General features: G+C 56.7%; 2 protein-coding genes across 2 annotated transcripts, besides 1 other annotated feature; both read right to left on the reverse strand.

The window, feature by feature from the left end:
- Positions 1-1,991: 1,991 nt before the first annotated feature.
- On the reverse strand, positions 1,992-4,043 carry LPMP_150130 (ATP-dependent RNA helicase, putative; the record flags this gene model as incomplete). Its single annotated transcript, XM_010699089.1, has 1 exon — positions 1,992-4,043. One exon carries the CDS (start codon positions 4,041-4,043, stop codon positions 1,992-1,994), a length of 2,052 nt encoding a protein of 683 aa, XP_010697391.1.
- A 3,511-nt stretch (positions 4,044-7,554) lies between these two features.
- Positions 7,555-7,910: a repeat region.
- A 5,330-nt stretch (positions 7,911-13,240) lies between these two features.
- Positions 13,241-13,885, reverse strand: LPMP_150140 (hypothetical protein; the record flags this gene model as incomplete). Its single annotated transcript, XM_010699090.1, has 1 exon — positions 13,241-13,885. One exon carries the CDS (start codon positions 13,883-13,885, stop codon positions 13,241-13,243), a length of 645 nt encoding a protein of 214 aa, XP_010697392.1.
- Between the last annotated feature and the right edge of the window lie 2,013 nt (positions 13,886-15,898).

The raw sequence follows: 15,898 nt of genomic DNA on the forward strand, positions 1-15,898 counted from the left end.
CAGTCAGCATCTCCGCACGTGCTAGCCCGAGTGCCGCGCTCTGACGGAGCGGTGGTGGTGAAAGACGCTGAGTCTGGTAACGAATACTCTCGGTTTCCACTTTTACCCCCAAAGTCCCATGGGAAAATGTGTCTGCTCTGCTCGAGAGGCTGTCAGTGTAGAAGGAAGTATAGATAATCCCTCGTTGTGGAAAAGGCCGCTCGTTGGTTCAGTGAAAAATGGCTCTGGGCGAAGCATCCCTGGGTACCCCTCAGTCCGCCACACGCGCACCGACCGTGAGAGGCACACGCATGGTCGGTGCGCATGACTTGAGAAAAAAGCGTGGCATTGCATGCCCCCCTGCCAGGTAGACCAAAACAAACGGTGGAATGTTCCCCTCCTCCGACATCTCGGAGTCAGCGAAAACCACTGCGTCCACCGCGATGGGCCAGCGACTCCTGGAGAAGCGATAGTGACACACTGCCCCTGGGGGAGCCGTGCCGTTGAAGGCTAGCACAGACGTCCTTATCATCATCGCAGTTGCCTGATGCACAGAGTGGTGTGTGTGATCCTCTATCGCGGTGCGACAGGGGGGGGGGGGCAGAAAGCAATGCAGCAGCGCTGGCCTGACGACAAAGCCGCGGTTAACGAGTCTCAGTCACCGCCACAAAGCCCTACGCTCTATTTCGTGGCCAAGCACTCCACGGACAGCAAACCTCGAGCAGTCAGCTGCACCCTTCTCGAGCTTCGGTGCAAGAAAGCTCCTCCGAGGACCAGCATCGCGGTGTTAGCCGAGTACAGAGCTGTTGCTTACGCACATCCCAAAGTAGGCTCAACAGCTTCGGCGGCATCGGCAGAGGGTGGGTCCCCTGCCCCCACACGGCCTGTTCAAAACAGGCGAACGGCCTGTACCACAATAAGGGGGAGGTGGTCACTTTGTTCGACTTCACCTTCGCGTCGCTGCCCGCCGTCTCCGCTTGCCTGACTTGGTGGAGATTCGACTGACACGTCCTCATGAAGCCTTCAAGAGCAGCGCCGTGCCACTCAGCATGAAAGCGGTGAGAATGCGAACAAGAAGTGCATGCGTTGAGGGCGCACGAGTGTGGCACAGCAGAACGCACGACTTTACCCTTCGCTGGTCCACTAATGCTCAGTCAAGTGGAGAGAAACAAAAAGAGCGTCATGTGTGAGGGGAGAAAGTCGCCTAGGGTCGGCCGCCTCCCACACTCCATCCCTCACTGCCTTCGAGTCAGTGCAGTGGAGAGGGCGGCATGTTGTGGGCAAAACAGAGAAAGAGGAGGTGGGAGAAGACCAATGGAAGTCCGAGAAAGCGCATGTGGCCGAGACACATTGAACGTGGGTAAAAGAGGCTAAGATGCACAGTGCTCTCTCACGAAGCGGTAGCAGCAGTAGCCGCAGCGGCAGGGTCACACCCGTGATGCCATTTGCATTTTCCTTTACACACCTTTCAGCATCCGCTGCGGCCACAGTGACATGGGGAGCGTCTGACGGACCCTGCGTGTGTGTGTGGGGGGGGGGCTCTTTAGCGTCCACTTCGTGTGTTTACCTTCCTCTTGGTGCAATACGTTAGTCGTGTCTTAGACAGTTTGAGGGAGAGAGGGAGGCGGTGGTGCCCCCCCTCTCCCCATTCCCTTGTTGAACTTGAAGTGGAAATGATTAGATGCGTGGGCTCATAGAGACTGCACACGGGGGCAGTGCAAGTGGGCTTCCTTATGGGAAAGGGGTGAAAAATGTGGTCCAACAGAGAACAAGTCAGCAGAGGAAAGGCGCGTGCATCTCCGGCCGCAGTCAGAGCGGACTCGAGGCGCAGCACAAGAGAACACTAGAAGAGATGTGCTCACGCAAAGGCGCACATAGAGACGCCGGGAGATCCGCGTCGCCCTCCCCCGGGCTATGCACCTCGCCACCGCTCTTCCAGCCTTCACCCCTTTCAGTCTCTTCGCTGCAACCCACGTCTACGCCTGCAGATATCTACCGCCGCTGTGGCCTCCTCAGTGCTTCTTCATGCGCCTCTTATGACGGGACTTCTTGTTGCGCTGTTTACCGTCTCCGTGCTTGTAGGGCGCAACGCCCTTCTGCGCGCGCGCCGCGGCACGCCGCTCCTTGGAAGCCTGGCGGATCTTTCGCTGCTTGAGTTTCTTCACGACACCGGCTTGGATTTTCTTCTCACTCTTCATGCGCAACTCACGCGCACGGGCCTTGACCTTGCCCTCCTCGCACGTCTTCTTGTCCCGCTCCAAGCGGCGCACCTTTCGTTGACGCTGCAGAATCTCCGTCTCCTCTCGCGCCAGGTTTGACAACTCATTCTGAAAGTGGTTGATCGTCACCTCCGCCTCCTTCTCGTACAGACGACGCGCCTCCTCGTCGCGCTTCTTGCGCTCCTCGCGGCTGAGGCACCACTCGCGCTTCGCCTTTGTTGTCACCTCGCTGAGGAAGCCATCTTTGGTGGCGCCGTAGCGCCTCTCAGCCTGGGAGATCTTCTCCTCCAGTTGCTCGGCCGCCAGCTGCGCTCGCACCTGCGGAAAGACGCTGTCGACGTCTTTGGTCGCCTTGGCCAGTAGTGCATCCGGCACATCGCGGCGCTTCACAGTCGCCACCTGATGGTCATTGATAGCGCCGCTCACCGAGAGGATCTTGCGCATGATATCGGCGTCCTCGACCTCGTGCACGAGAGACACCGCGGTGCCGGTCTGCCCAATGCGTGCGGTGCGCCCCACGCGGTGGATGTAAGCCGTGAGGGTGGGTGGCAAGTCGTAGTTGAGCACCGTGGCCACTCCTTGAATGTCAAGCCCGCGCGACGCCACATCCGTGGTGATCAGGTACCGTACCTCGCTGCGAGCAAACTTCTCGAAGGCCTGAAAACGTTCTTCCTGCAGCTGGTTGCCCTGTACCTCCGCGACAGACAACCCCAATGCCTTGAAAACGAGGGTCAGTCGATGCGTGGTGGTGCGGTAGCGACAGAAGATGATCGTCTTGTCTTTTAGGTAGTTGTGGCAGAGAGCAACGAGGTAGCGTGTCTTGACCTTGGCGATATGCTCCTGCTCGCTTTCGGCCGTGGCAGCGCCGTTCTGCATATCCTCGTCGTCAGCTGACGCCCGCTCTGCCCGACGCCGCTTCTGGCGCAGTCGTTTTTCCCGCGGTGTCTCACTGCCCTTCGCTGCGGCTGCTGCGGTGGTGGCGGTGGCGGCATCGACATCGTCGGCAGTGGGCGTTGGCGTCTCGGGGGTGATGCGGATGCGCACAAACTGCTGCCGGAGCTTCGACTGCAAGGCGATGTGGCCGATGTCGATGTTAAGGGGTTTGAAGAGATGCTCTCTGGCAAACTCGTCCACATCCTTCGTCATGGTGGCAGAGAACATGAGCATCTGGCGCGTCTCTTCCGGTACGTGCTGCAGAATATCTAACACCTGATCTTGCAAAGTGACCGTCAGCATCTTGTCGCACTCATCCAGCACCAGCACCTCCACCCCGGTTAGGTCGAGACCGGCGCCGTCCTTGTAGTTGTGGATGTAATCCACAAGCCGGCCAGGAGTAGCCACCAGTATATCGGGCGCGGCATCCAGCGCGGCCACCTGCGCCGCAGGCGCGACGCCGCCGATGGCCAGCGCCACCGTCAGCCCTGACGTGAACTGGAGGAGCTGCCTTAGCATCTCCTGGCACTGCACACCGAGCTCCCGTGTGGGCAACAGCACAACAGCGCGGATAAAGCGGCGTCGACTGTTCATCATCGTTGCCTTCTGCGGTTGCCGCGTGAGGAGTAGGTGCGCTAGCGGTAGCAAGAAGGCGGCAGTCTTGCCGGATCCCGTGACGGCTCGCGCACACACGTCGACTCCTCGCAGTACCGCAGGAATGGCCTTCGCCTGCACTGGTGTGGGTGCAATGTAGCCGAGGTGCGACACAGCGCGGATCAGTGCTTTGCACAGCCCTAGCTCCAGCCACATGACCTTCTCCTGCGTCTGCTCACTGCCCTCGATGACGGCAGCAGCACCAGCATCCCCAGCAGTGCGCCTCGGTGCATACTCGTCGCCGTCCTCCAACGGCATTGCTGAGGAGAGCCCGGGAGATGGCGATGTAAAAGACGAGGAGCCGGCACCACCTTTAGTCGTGAGTGCTGCCCCCGCCACACCTCGCCCGCCTGTCAAGTCGCTAAAGAACAAAGACGTGTTCTCCATGAGCTCATCGGACGCCTGCGCAGCCGAGCCGGCACCCCGAGGCGAGTGTGCAGCTCTGCCACTGCTATCCTCTCTACGATACCCGCCGCGGGCAACACGGCCACTCTGTCCGCCGGCGCCGCGGCCGCGACTTCTAGAAGACAGTCCACAGCCCCGCATGCTGCCAGAGGCACGCACGGTAGTCAGCACTCAAGAAGAGGAGGAAGAAGAACGAAATAGCGGAGCAGAATACTGCGCTGTGCGACAGGCACAGCGAGTGAAGAAGAAGAAGAGGGGAGGGCGCTGGTGGATTAAATCGGCAGCGGCATCAACAAGGGGACACTTAGATGGGGAGTGAGAGAGAGAGAGAGAGAGAGACAGAGGGACAGTGAAGTACCGTCGTCGCGAGCGCGTCGAGGTCAGTGCGCCGGGTAAGGTGAGGTTGCGAGAAAGAGAAGGGAGGAGACGGAGTAGAGAGGGAAAACAGGACCATCGCAACACTGCGTGAGGCGCACGCGTATGATCACTCACACACGCATGCACAAGCAGACCACAAATCTGATTGCCTCGAGTGACACGCCTGCCACCGTCCTAAGCCCGCCTGCAGAAGAAATGCGTAGCTAGGAAGGACGATGCACGCATAAGCAGCGACGTAAAGCACATTCAGAAGCAAAAAGGGACGCTGGCGGTGCAGCCGTACAGCGACACTCTTGTCCACACACACGTGATGGCCGTCTCAGCATGTAGAGGTGTGTATGTGAGTGCTGCTCTGCAACGAGCCTGCTGCACATGAAAAAGAGGAAATAGCTACCGGTGGCCTCTTCTCGTTGTTCTCGCTTTGGAATTGTTAAGCGCGCCAGCGCCACCACTACCACGATAACGTCTCTGCACACGCCTGCGCAATGGGCTGGTGTCCGTCTTGGTGGGTGGATGCATGTGGTCAAAGAAAAAAAAAAAGAAACCTATCATACCAGAGAGAGAGAAAGAAAGAAAGATGCGGCCTGAGTTCTCTGGTTTTCTTTCTTACTGCACCAACGCAGTGGACAAGTCTGGAGAGGGGAATGAAGTGGGGGGGAGGGGGGGGGTGCATGGTAGTGCGAAAGAAAAGCGAGACTGCCAGGTTTACAGACACTCAAGAGAAAACACAGAGAGAGAGAGAGAAACTTCTCTCGCTCAACCACTACACTCAACCTTCACATGCACACCCATAGGAACGCACGCGCACCTCTCGCCCTCCCTTCTCTCTTGGCATTGCGGCCTCCTCTTTCCTTGAGGATTTTTTGGTGTTTTTTTTTTTGTGCTGCGAATGAGAGGCGAGCGGGGGGGCCACAGCAGCGAACGTCAGGATGAGGAGACATAGCGGACAATTAATAAGAAAAGGAGAGGAAACGGGCAACAAGTGGCAAAGCATATCGCGCCAAGTCAGAGAGGGAGGAGGGGGAGGGAAAGAGGGAGGAGATGCACGGTCGACCCAACGATCCACTCAGGCACCCGTCCATCCGCACTGGAACAACAGGAAAGACTGAGTGAAAGGGAAAAGGGGGGAGCAAAAGAGGAAACGGAAGGGTGTGCACAGACAAGCATAGAAGACGGCAACGACAGACAGACATGCAGACACATGCAGTGCAAGAGAGGGAGAGAGGCGGGGGCTGAAAGATCTCGCTCAAACACCGCAGTCGCCGTCATCATCGTCATTGCCGTCCTCGTCGGCGAGAAAAGTGGTCGAGCGGGACTGCAGTGGGGAGCGGTGGTAAGAGGTAAGGGGGAGAGGTGGGAAAGGCGGGGGATAAGACCTCATACACACTCAGTTGTCCTCCGTCCTCGGGTAGTCAAACACGCAGCCTCCCTCGTGTTCCACCTGTCCGCGGTCGACATCTGCTGCTGCTGCTCCTCTCTTTCCTAACCCGCTGCTCCGCCACCACTCATGCCAGCGACGCTATGCACAGGAGCAAAGGGAAAGAAAAGATGCACACCTCAGTCCGATAGAAAACAAACGCAGAGAAAAGAGAAGGTCGCCGATGCACACTCGCAAGACCCACGCAAACTCGTCTGATCGAAGAAGCGTGAGTGGCGAGAGTGGCGAGTGTGTGGCGTCGCCGCATAAACACAGCACACCGGCCTCTCTATTGGCCCTCTTCGCACTGCACCCCTCACATGCTGCTGTAGGTCACCTCTGCCGTCTCGCGAACCCTCATACTCATTCTATGGCCGAGTGGAAGTCGTGAGTGAGAAGGCACAAACTCAGCGAAGGGGGATTCGGTGTGAGTGTGGGTGAGTGTGGGTGGGTGAGTCCTGCAGATACACAGAGAAGACATAAAACGAAACGAAAGGAGAGAGCTCGTGCGCCAACACCGGCAACCACTCACTCAGCCACAACTATGCGTATGCACACACAGCGAAGTAGAGAGCGGGGCGCATGTGAAAGGCGCTTGACAGCCCAACTGAAGACGATCACGAACAAGCACAAATCAAAAGAGAATGGAGAACATACACGAGAAGGCACCTTTGCGCGAAATAATAAATTGCGGAAGGTCGGAAAAAGATCAGCGCAGGAGAACAGAAGACAACAGTAGCAGCAGCAGGCTCAGCACCAGCAACTCCATGCCATGTACGCATATGGCCAATGGCACACACATACACACACACATACACACACGATGATGGAGTCAAAGAGAAAAAAAAGAAGGGGAAATATGATTTCGGGTGTACCGGTGATGACGTATAGGTGCATGTGAGCTCCGCAGCTCTGCACAGATACTTGTACAGCTCTGTTAGCGATTCTTCGTATCAGCAGATTGTTGTCCACAAGAGATTCACCCTCGCCTTTCCTCTCTTCCATCGCTCTCAGTTACCCCCGCTCGCCTTGTCTTTCGCTTTACTCGTTTAGCCTGAGGATTCAACGAGAAGACATGAACAAGAGGGGTGCGGAGGAGTGAGTGGAGAGGCTTGGACGGAGGAGTGTATGTGCTCCACTCTCTCTCTCTGCGGGGTGTCAACAAAAATTCGGAAAGGCAAACACGCATGAAGGGGCGCGGTATAGAGCGGCTTTGTGTCTATATGCGAATGAGTATCCGCTCGAATGCGTCCGTCTGAGTGCCGTAGAGACAGCCCGAGTAGGGGGTGAGGACCAGCAACAACGCAACACCATAGCACGTAGAAGACACTCTCGGCGCAGACGAAAAAAGAGCAGAACGACGAGCAAACGAAGTCCAAGCCGAAAGTTAAAAAAAGTCGAGTGGGAAGAGGCAAGATGGAGGAAGGCAACACGTAGAAGAGCTGTGCCACACACGCATACACTCGATCGACGGCCTCGGCAGGTGCGCCTCCCCATCTGCTTCGCATATGCTCGTCTCGCACCCACCGCTCCCCTCCAAGTTCCTATCCCTTTCTTCTCACTTCGCCACCCTGACGAAGGGATACACCCCGGTGCGTGGTACACCGGGGTCTGGGGCCCCACCCTGTGCAGCCCCTCGATCCCTGCCAGTGCCGAGACACCTGTGGTGGCGAGAGGGCCAAGCGCCTGCGACGCGGGGAGGTCAGAGCGATGTCTCGCTGCCGATGTCGGCGGTCAGGGCCTGGGTGGGCGAGGTGTCCGCGCGACTCGAGTGCATCTCAGCCGGCCCTCGCTGCCCACTGGCGTGGGGAGGCTGAGCCAGCCCGCGAGGAATGCACGAGGTGGCGACCGGCGCACTGCTGTGAGGCGTGTGGCCACGGCTGCTTTGCCCCATGCGATGGGCCCTGTGAGGTGTCAGGGGTCGAGGGGGGGGGTTGCCTCATCTACGCTGCACGGCAGGGCAGTGGGCGCACGCTGGAGACGAAAGTCGCACTTCGCCCAGTACTGCAGTTGTGCCCCTTTTTGAACTGCACGCGAGTGGCCCTGCGCTGACTGTAAAAAAGGGGGGAAGGGCGAGCCGGCGAGGGCCGAAATTAAAAACAGCGGCAACGTTCTTCCGTCCTCACTGGCCACACACACACACACACATGACAAGCGGAAAGGTACCACAGCTGAAACAAAAAAAAGGGGTCAAGTAGCACGCTGCTCATGCACCTCCCACGCCGTCCCCTCTCGTGTGTGTGGGAGGTGCATGAGCTGCCGCTTTTGCTTTTTCGTTGGCACTGAAGTGTGCCCCCAACTCTGCGTTGATGGACGTACGGGGGAGGACACAGTGAAGGCCCTCGAAACACATGTTTGGGTCTTCATTCCTTCGTCAGGCACCAAAGCGAGAGAGAGAGCACCGCATGAAGCCAACAGACGCACATCAAAACAAGACGAGCGCACATGGATGGGAACAGAAAGAAGAGAGGCAGCAGAGCAGCAACAGAACACCTCCACAGGGAACCAGAGAGGGTAGAAGAATAGGAGGAGGGAGGCATATGTGGAGGTCATGCACACGCACTAGTCTCCCGACTATGCCCAGTCCTGCTTCTTGTTCGCTTCTCGCTAACACTATTCTTGATGTTAGCCTCCCTCTTCTCTCCTCTTTTGCCGCTGCAAAGCGTCACACGTTCCTCCACCTCAGTTTCTCTCGTTGTACACACATTACACACACACACACAACGTCACCACCTCAGCTTACTGCTTCACATGTGTACACACACACGGGGCGAGAAGAGGAGCGGCGGAAAGGGGGAAGGAGAGAGAAAAGCGAGACTTGTACAGGAAAAAAAGATGCAACTTCTTCGCTGCGCTTGTGGGGACGTGAGGGGTAGAGGAAGCGCGGTGTGGTGACGATGGCTGATGGCAATCTTCTGCCCTTCACTCTTCATCTTCCACCCTGAACTATCCATACGTCACACACATGTACGCACAAGTGTTTAGAAGACACAACACTCCCACGATAGAGTGAACAGGTCAACATTGCTGCTAGGAAGGGAAATGGCGGTAGGAGGTGGCGCGACGGCGACGACATGCGCGGAGAGGAGAGGAGGGGGGCGAGAGTTGTCTGAACATGGCACAGCACGAAGACAGAAGGAAAAAGGCGTGTATGGCACTTGCAGAAAGAGAGAGACACACACTGTCAGTCACCGGCGTCTATGCGCATTCGACAATGACTGTGCTCCACAGAGAGGCACAGACGCACACCGGGAGGGGGGGACTGGGGGGCCTCATGCACGCGGCACATATATTAGGTGAGAATCAAGGCGAACTGGAAAAAACAATGAATGAAGCAACGGAAACAAAAGGAGGGGGAAAAGGCGACCGTACGCGACAGAGTAAGGCCAAAGATGGAGAGAGGAAGAAGGGAGGCTTCACGGGAACCTCGAAGACTCACACGCTCGCATATGCAAACACAAGAGAAAGACGCGACAAGTCGACAGATGGGGGGAGAGAGAGAGGTCGCTCAGCACTATCTGTAGGACGCATAAGAAAGAGAGAAGGTGGAAACAGAGAAGAAGCGGGAATTTCGAGGACACACAAGCTGAGAAAAAGAGACAAGAGGATCGTGTATAAGCGCATTGATTGATCGGAGTCAGTGGGTGAGTGGGGAGGTCGTGGGGGGCCGGGGTGCGGGTGTGCATCTCCCCTCCCCCCCCCTATTACTGACAATTCCTTTCATGGGTCCATCAGTCTTCAGAGGACTTACAGCCCCTCCCCTAGCGGACGTAGAGGAGGAGAAAGAAAAGCAAATTTAAAAGTCAGTGCTGCGCAGAGGAGGGAACCACTGGCACCGAGCCTCGCATGCGTAGCACAGGGACAAAAGCGCCGCCAACACAGCGGCAGCAGCAGCAGCGGCAATAGTATGGGGGTACCTGGGCATTACAGAACGCGAACTGTGGCACGAACTAGACAACGAGTAGGTATGTGTGTGTATACATTGACAGCGGGTACAGGAAGTACGCCCGCGCGAGGGGGGCTGGGAGGGGAGTGCGAACAAACAAGCGAAGCGCCGCGTGTGTGTGTGAGTGTGGGTGCGGGTGTCGGTGTCGGCGTAGGAATCCGCCTCTTCCTTTGCTCGCACGCTTTGAGCATATTGTTACCAACGTGAAACTTCAAAGCGTGAGAAGAAAAGGAGAGAAGTGCACGCAGATGCGTACACACCTCTGCACAATGACGGAGGCACACATGCAGGTATTGCACAGCGCACCTCGCACTCTCGCTCCGCCCCACTACGCAGCTATGGATCCCTCTTTCTCTCGCCAGCATACCAACCTCGCTCTCTCCCCCTCCCTTTTCCTTCCCCTCACTCCTCCACACGTCATCCAGTTCGAACTCGTACTACAACAGCGCCAGCCGGAGAACCCCTACCCCCCCCCATCCATAGCCCAGGAAGGGACTCTCTGCAGCGACGACAAACGTAGACGAGAGAATGAAGAGAAAGATCGCTAAAAGGACAGAGAAGGATGCAATGCGGGCAGGTCACGTCACACCATGGCGCGGGCGCCACAGCTCATGACCAGAAAGGCAAGCACCTGGAGAAAAAGAGAGGTGACATCATGTCGTCACTCGCCACTACTGATGCCGCTGCAGAGCCGAGAACCAAGAAGAGCGCCCCCCACCTTACTCGAGACAGCATCGGTTTACGAGGTGTGCGCCGCTTGTCAAGCCCCTCACCTCCACGCACGCGTATACATCACTATAAAGATGTAGACTGGTGTGTTGCCACACAGACAAACCAATTCACACCGACCCAAAGACAGGTACGCCGCATGTATGCTCAAGGGGGTCTCCCGTCATCGTTGGCATGGCCTTAAAAGGAAGACGTGTAAGTTGTCGTGGGCGTATACGTGGCTGGTCAGTTTCCGCCAACTCTTTTCTGCTTGCGCTCTTTCCTTCTACAGCAGTAGCAAAGAGTTGACGTATGAGAAGTCACGCCCCTTTCTCTGTGCATTCATCAGTCCTCACTCACCCCGTGCTCCACCGACCACCATCCTCCCTCACCGCAGCCTCATTCTTCTCACTAGGCTTTGCCCGATCAAATCAATCGCAGGTGCAGCGGTGGTGAAAAAATTTAGTGCATAAGCCAACGCTAACGTGAACGCGCGTCCTCACGCCCAACTGCCGATCCAGTTTGGTTGACTGCTGTCGCTGCTGCAGCTATCATCATCGCCATCATCATTGTGTGTGGAGTATAGTGCTGCACCAGCACAACAACGACAGGGCGCGAGAGGAGAACAAGAGCGAGGGAAGTGAGATCGCGAGGAGAGAGAGAGAGAATCAACATAGAGAAAGGGAGGTGGCTGTTGGTAGACGCAAAGCACAAAGACAAGGAAAGAAAATGCCATCGAGAGCCTGTGAAGAAGCAAGCGGAGGGGTAGGGATAAGGAAGAAGAAAAGTCGCTTCTACTGGGGGGGGGGGGGCGTAACACACGTGAGCTCAGAAAAAGAGAGAAAAGGGGGGACGGCCTCTCGCCTTCTCTGCCTCTGCGTCCGGGTCTGCTCGTCTGAGAGGGTGCAGAGTGCGGGGATAAGGGGATAAGTGGAGAAGGGGAATGGTGAGGAAGCGGGTCTAGCTACCTGCCTGGATGGGTAGGTGGCTACCCCACCATCATCATCACACACCCTTCTTCTTCCGGCTCTCACCTTCGGTATCGTCTGCCATCACTACCACCTCTAAGCCTCTCTCTCTCCCTCCTCTGTGCGTCACGGCAAGGCACACACGTCTGTATATATGAAAGAGAAAGAGAGGAGGAGTCAAAGTGAATTAGCAAGACGGAGCGGAGCATTCCTGGGCTTGATGGGAAATGAAAGAAAGAGCAGCCAGGGAGTGAGGGAAGAGAATGCAGTTGATCACCAGACGCAACCCCGCTGTCACCTCGGCGCACTACACCTTCACACACGCACAGGTACACACGAAACCAACCAAACACACGAGTGAAAACAAGCACTTAGCCTCGCCCTTGCGTGGCTCTAGGGTGACAGAGCGGTAGAAAGAGAGCCGCCAGCGACTCAATGTCAAACGCGAGGACTGAGCGCAAAGACGCAGCGATATGAAGCGTCCCACTTCAGTCACATAAGAAAAGAAAAAGAAGAGAAGCGGGGCTGGAACGGAGTCAAACGCGTTATTAGGAAGATGGGCACGATCGAGCATCGCGCATACACATGCAAGCAACACTCCACCACATTTCCTTATACTTTTTGAATTTTCGCATTGCACAGCCCCTCTTACTTCACTGCGTCATACTCTTCTTCTCCCAGTGCACGCGACTGAGCATGCCAACCCTCAGACGTGTGAGAGATGTGCCGCGCCAACCAGAGCGCCTTCCCTCATGCGCTAACACGTGCGCACATGGGGGTACCACAGCGAAAGAAGGAGAGCCAACAGCGTGCGCCAGGTGCGCAGCTACGCCACCAGTCCGTCCTCACCATTACAAAGAAAAATGGAAGAAAAGAGCGCATGCAGAGGAGGATGAACGTCAACTTTGACTTGTGCGTGCGAGTCTGAGTATGGAGCTTTACCTCCACCCTTTGTGGGAAGGAAGGCTCCGTTGCTCGTCCTCGCGGCTCTTCTGGGGCATCTTCCTCCGGCTCCAGGTTGAAGGCTCCCTGCGAGCCTGCTACACCCCCAGCTTCCTCATTCACTACAATGGCTACTAACAGAGCTGTTTTTCCCATCTCTACAACATTCCTACCCTCCCCACCCCTCGCATCTCTCTCACGCCCGCCGTACATCATTCGTGCAGAGGCAGTGGTGTATATGCACGTGCTGGGAAGAGGAGACAGGAGATGCAGCAACAGGAGGAGGGGACGCGTTGAAGCGTAAGGGGAGGGGTCGGCAGAGATGGCTAAAGGAGGGAGAGGGGAGGAGTGCGGAGATAAAGTAGAGAAGGTGGAAAGAAAAGAGAAACAATATGAGCCAGGTACTGGTCGACGTACTAAGTTCCTCTATCCAAGCGAGCAACACAAAGCTCCCCATCTCCTCCCACGACTCCACTAAACAAACGCGTTAGTCCAGCACGAGGAGGGGAGAAAGCGAAAAAGAGAGCGAAGCTCAATCGCGAAGCTGCCGCATCTCACCCACTCATATTAACACAAATGCCCACACACAGGCCCGGACAAGTACGCGCGAGAAGATGAAACTTCACGGCTTGTGGCGCTCGTCCTACACTTACCAGGACTGCAGCTCGTGAGAATCGGCGACTGCCCGTCCTTACGCGCACTGCGCAATGCGGCCCGTCATGCCGTAAGGGTTGTGCCGGTACTTGGACGGCTGGCCCTGGCTACACGTAGCTGAGAAACGGCAGGCGCAGTACTGGTTGTCGTGGGTGTTGCTCGAAGCGTAAAGGCCGGCGTGCGACGACTCGATGGTTTGCACGTGGTACACCGGCTGCGGTGCCGGCTGCGTCAGGTAGCCGTACTCGACGCGGCTGTACTCGCCGTAGCAAGGATCATACTGCGTTGCGTTGTACGGAGACTGGTACATCTCGCTGCGCCTGTTGTTCTTCGGCAGCGACACCATAACGGTGCGACGCCGCAGGCGTACCACGGGAGATGTCGGAGTCTCTGGCTCAGAGAGCACCAGCGACTCGGATGGGCTGCTGTCGGTGACAGAGTTAATAGACGGCGTGTGGGACTCGACTACGGCAATCTCCTGCGTGTGTAGGCCATCGAGGCGCTGTAGCCCCGTAGCCTTGAGCAGCTCCACGTTCTTCGACTCGGTTTGCAGCTCGTGTTCACCGTGTGCAAAAGCGCAGCGGCCGGCGTACGGGCACTCCTCGCCTCTGAAGAAGAAGCGGCACAAGCTTGTCTTGTACTTGGAGGGTTTCACCTCAGCATGTTTGTTGGCCTTTGGCATTGGTGGCGCAAAGAAGGCGCGCGGGCGAGTGCGCAAGTCGGTGGCTGTAAAATGTAGAGCAAAAACAAAAAGTCGTATTGAGCGTGTGTGAGAGGGCCGCCGTAGGGGGGGAGGGGGGCGTGTCTAATGGGGCGACCTCCGACTGCGAAAAGTGAAATAGAGAGAAGACAGCGAAAGAGTGAGTGTGTGATGTGAATGAGGGAACTAATTGGAGGTGGCGAGAAGCAACTGAGGAGAAAGGGGCGTGGGTGTGGAGGGTGTGTAGCAAGGTGGGGGAGAGGGAGATGAACGATGACATAGTGAGCATGGGAATAAGGGTGTCAGTGGGCATGTGGACCCTTCTCCAGGAGCTACTTGAAAACGATGAATGAAGAAGCTGCGGGAATGGGGCAACGTCGCTCCCTCGAGTGTGAGAATGACGTCAGGGAGGTGGGGCGCGCGACTGCAGGCTACTTCGAGAGAGACGTACAGCAACACGCTCATACCCGCAACAACCAGATATTGCGCCCTGTCCCCTGGCCCGCCTTCGCTTGGTTTCTACCACTGGCCGCTGTTGCATCGACAGAGCGCGCGGAAGGCCTCTGTAGCTCTGAGGGAGAAAGCAGTACAACGCAGAACGCCAATATGGGGAGTGCACCCACCCCCTCAGCGAATCCTGCTTGCGCTCTACTGTTGCTTTCCTCTCCTGACTCTTCGAGTTTACGCTGTATATACCGAGGGAGAGAAGTCTTCCCGCAGGATAGCATCGCTTGACAGGGGGAGACACCAACGCACAGTCGGTCAATCGATTAATTTGCGTCTCCCTCGCTCACGCATGCCAAAACACTTTTTCTCCCACTCACACGAGCACAAAGCGTGGTTGAGCCTGTCCATGCGGAAGAGACATCCCTGTACGACGCAGCGTATTCGCCGAAGTGGCGTCCCACTGCACAGAATTATTTTTCTTTTGACTTTCCGGCGCACGGCTGTGTGCCGGTTTGGCATGATGCGTGAGGATCTGAGCGGTGCGTGTAAAACTGTGAGGGGGTCGTTGGGTAGCAGAAGCTCCACATGTATCACACCTTCGCTCCCGTCTTCTCTCCCTTCGTCTTCAAAGACGCGACCGACTGTGATATTTTTTGCTTCTTCACTTCGTCCGTTGTGTGGAGTCTCCCACCATCACCACCGCCCTCTCTCGTCCTCGCCGCCCCGTTGCCACACCTCGAAGGCATGCGGCACGCACACGCTGCGGCGGTGTATTTGAGGCACACGGATAAAGAAAGACGTGAGGGCACCCTGGCAGGCTGCGTAGGCAACCCTCTGGCAGAAGAAACTGAAAGAGAGAGAGAAGGAAGTGAAGCAGAGCCCACATCACAGAGAAACAGAAGACCGCGAGAGAGGGACATACAGGTGAACACACACGGGCACCGACACGGACGTATGTGCGTCACTCTCAGTGGGGCGTGAAGAGGAGAGGGACCAATCCATACGTGCCTGTGTGTGGGGGGGGGGTCGCTACCTCTTCTCTCCTCCTCTCTCTCCTCTCTTCACCGTGACTCATACGCCGCATAATCCGCACGCGCGGTGTGAAGCAGAAGAAAAGGAACGAAGGTCTGCCGCGCAGCAGAGCGAGAAGCGCCCATGCGTAAAAACACGCACACAGAGATCAGCGCTGAGGTACAGTCGCAGCAGCGCGCGAACAAGCGAGAAAGAGAAGAGAGATGCGAGAGAACAAAATCCCTCAGTTATCTGAGAGATCACCTAGCCAGTCCACCTTCTACAACCGCACTGGCACAGACTGCAGAGAGCCTGACTCACAAGAGGAGTAAAAATAAAAGAGAGCAGAAGAATAAGATTTGAGTGTGTGTTGTGCACACACATGCGCCTTCGTGGCTGTCAGCTGGTTCGCTTGGTTTTCAGCTGCCACAAGAGGCATATGGCAGGGGAGGCACCAGCCTGAAAGTGTTTGCCGCGTTGTTTTTCTCCTGCGTGGGCGTGAGTGTGTACTTGGAGGAGGAGAGGCATACGCAAGTA

This window comes from Leishmania panamensis (genome assembly GCF_000755165.1).
Source record: "Leishmania panamensis strain MHOM/PA/94/PSC-1 chromosome 15 sequence".
Lineage (NCBI taxonomy): Eukaryota > Euglenozoa > Kinetoplastea > Trypanosomatida > Trypanosomatidae > Leishmania > Leishmania panamensis.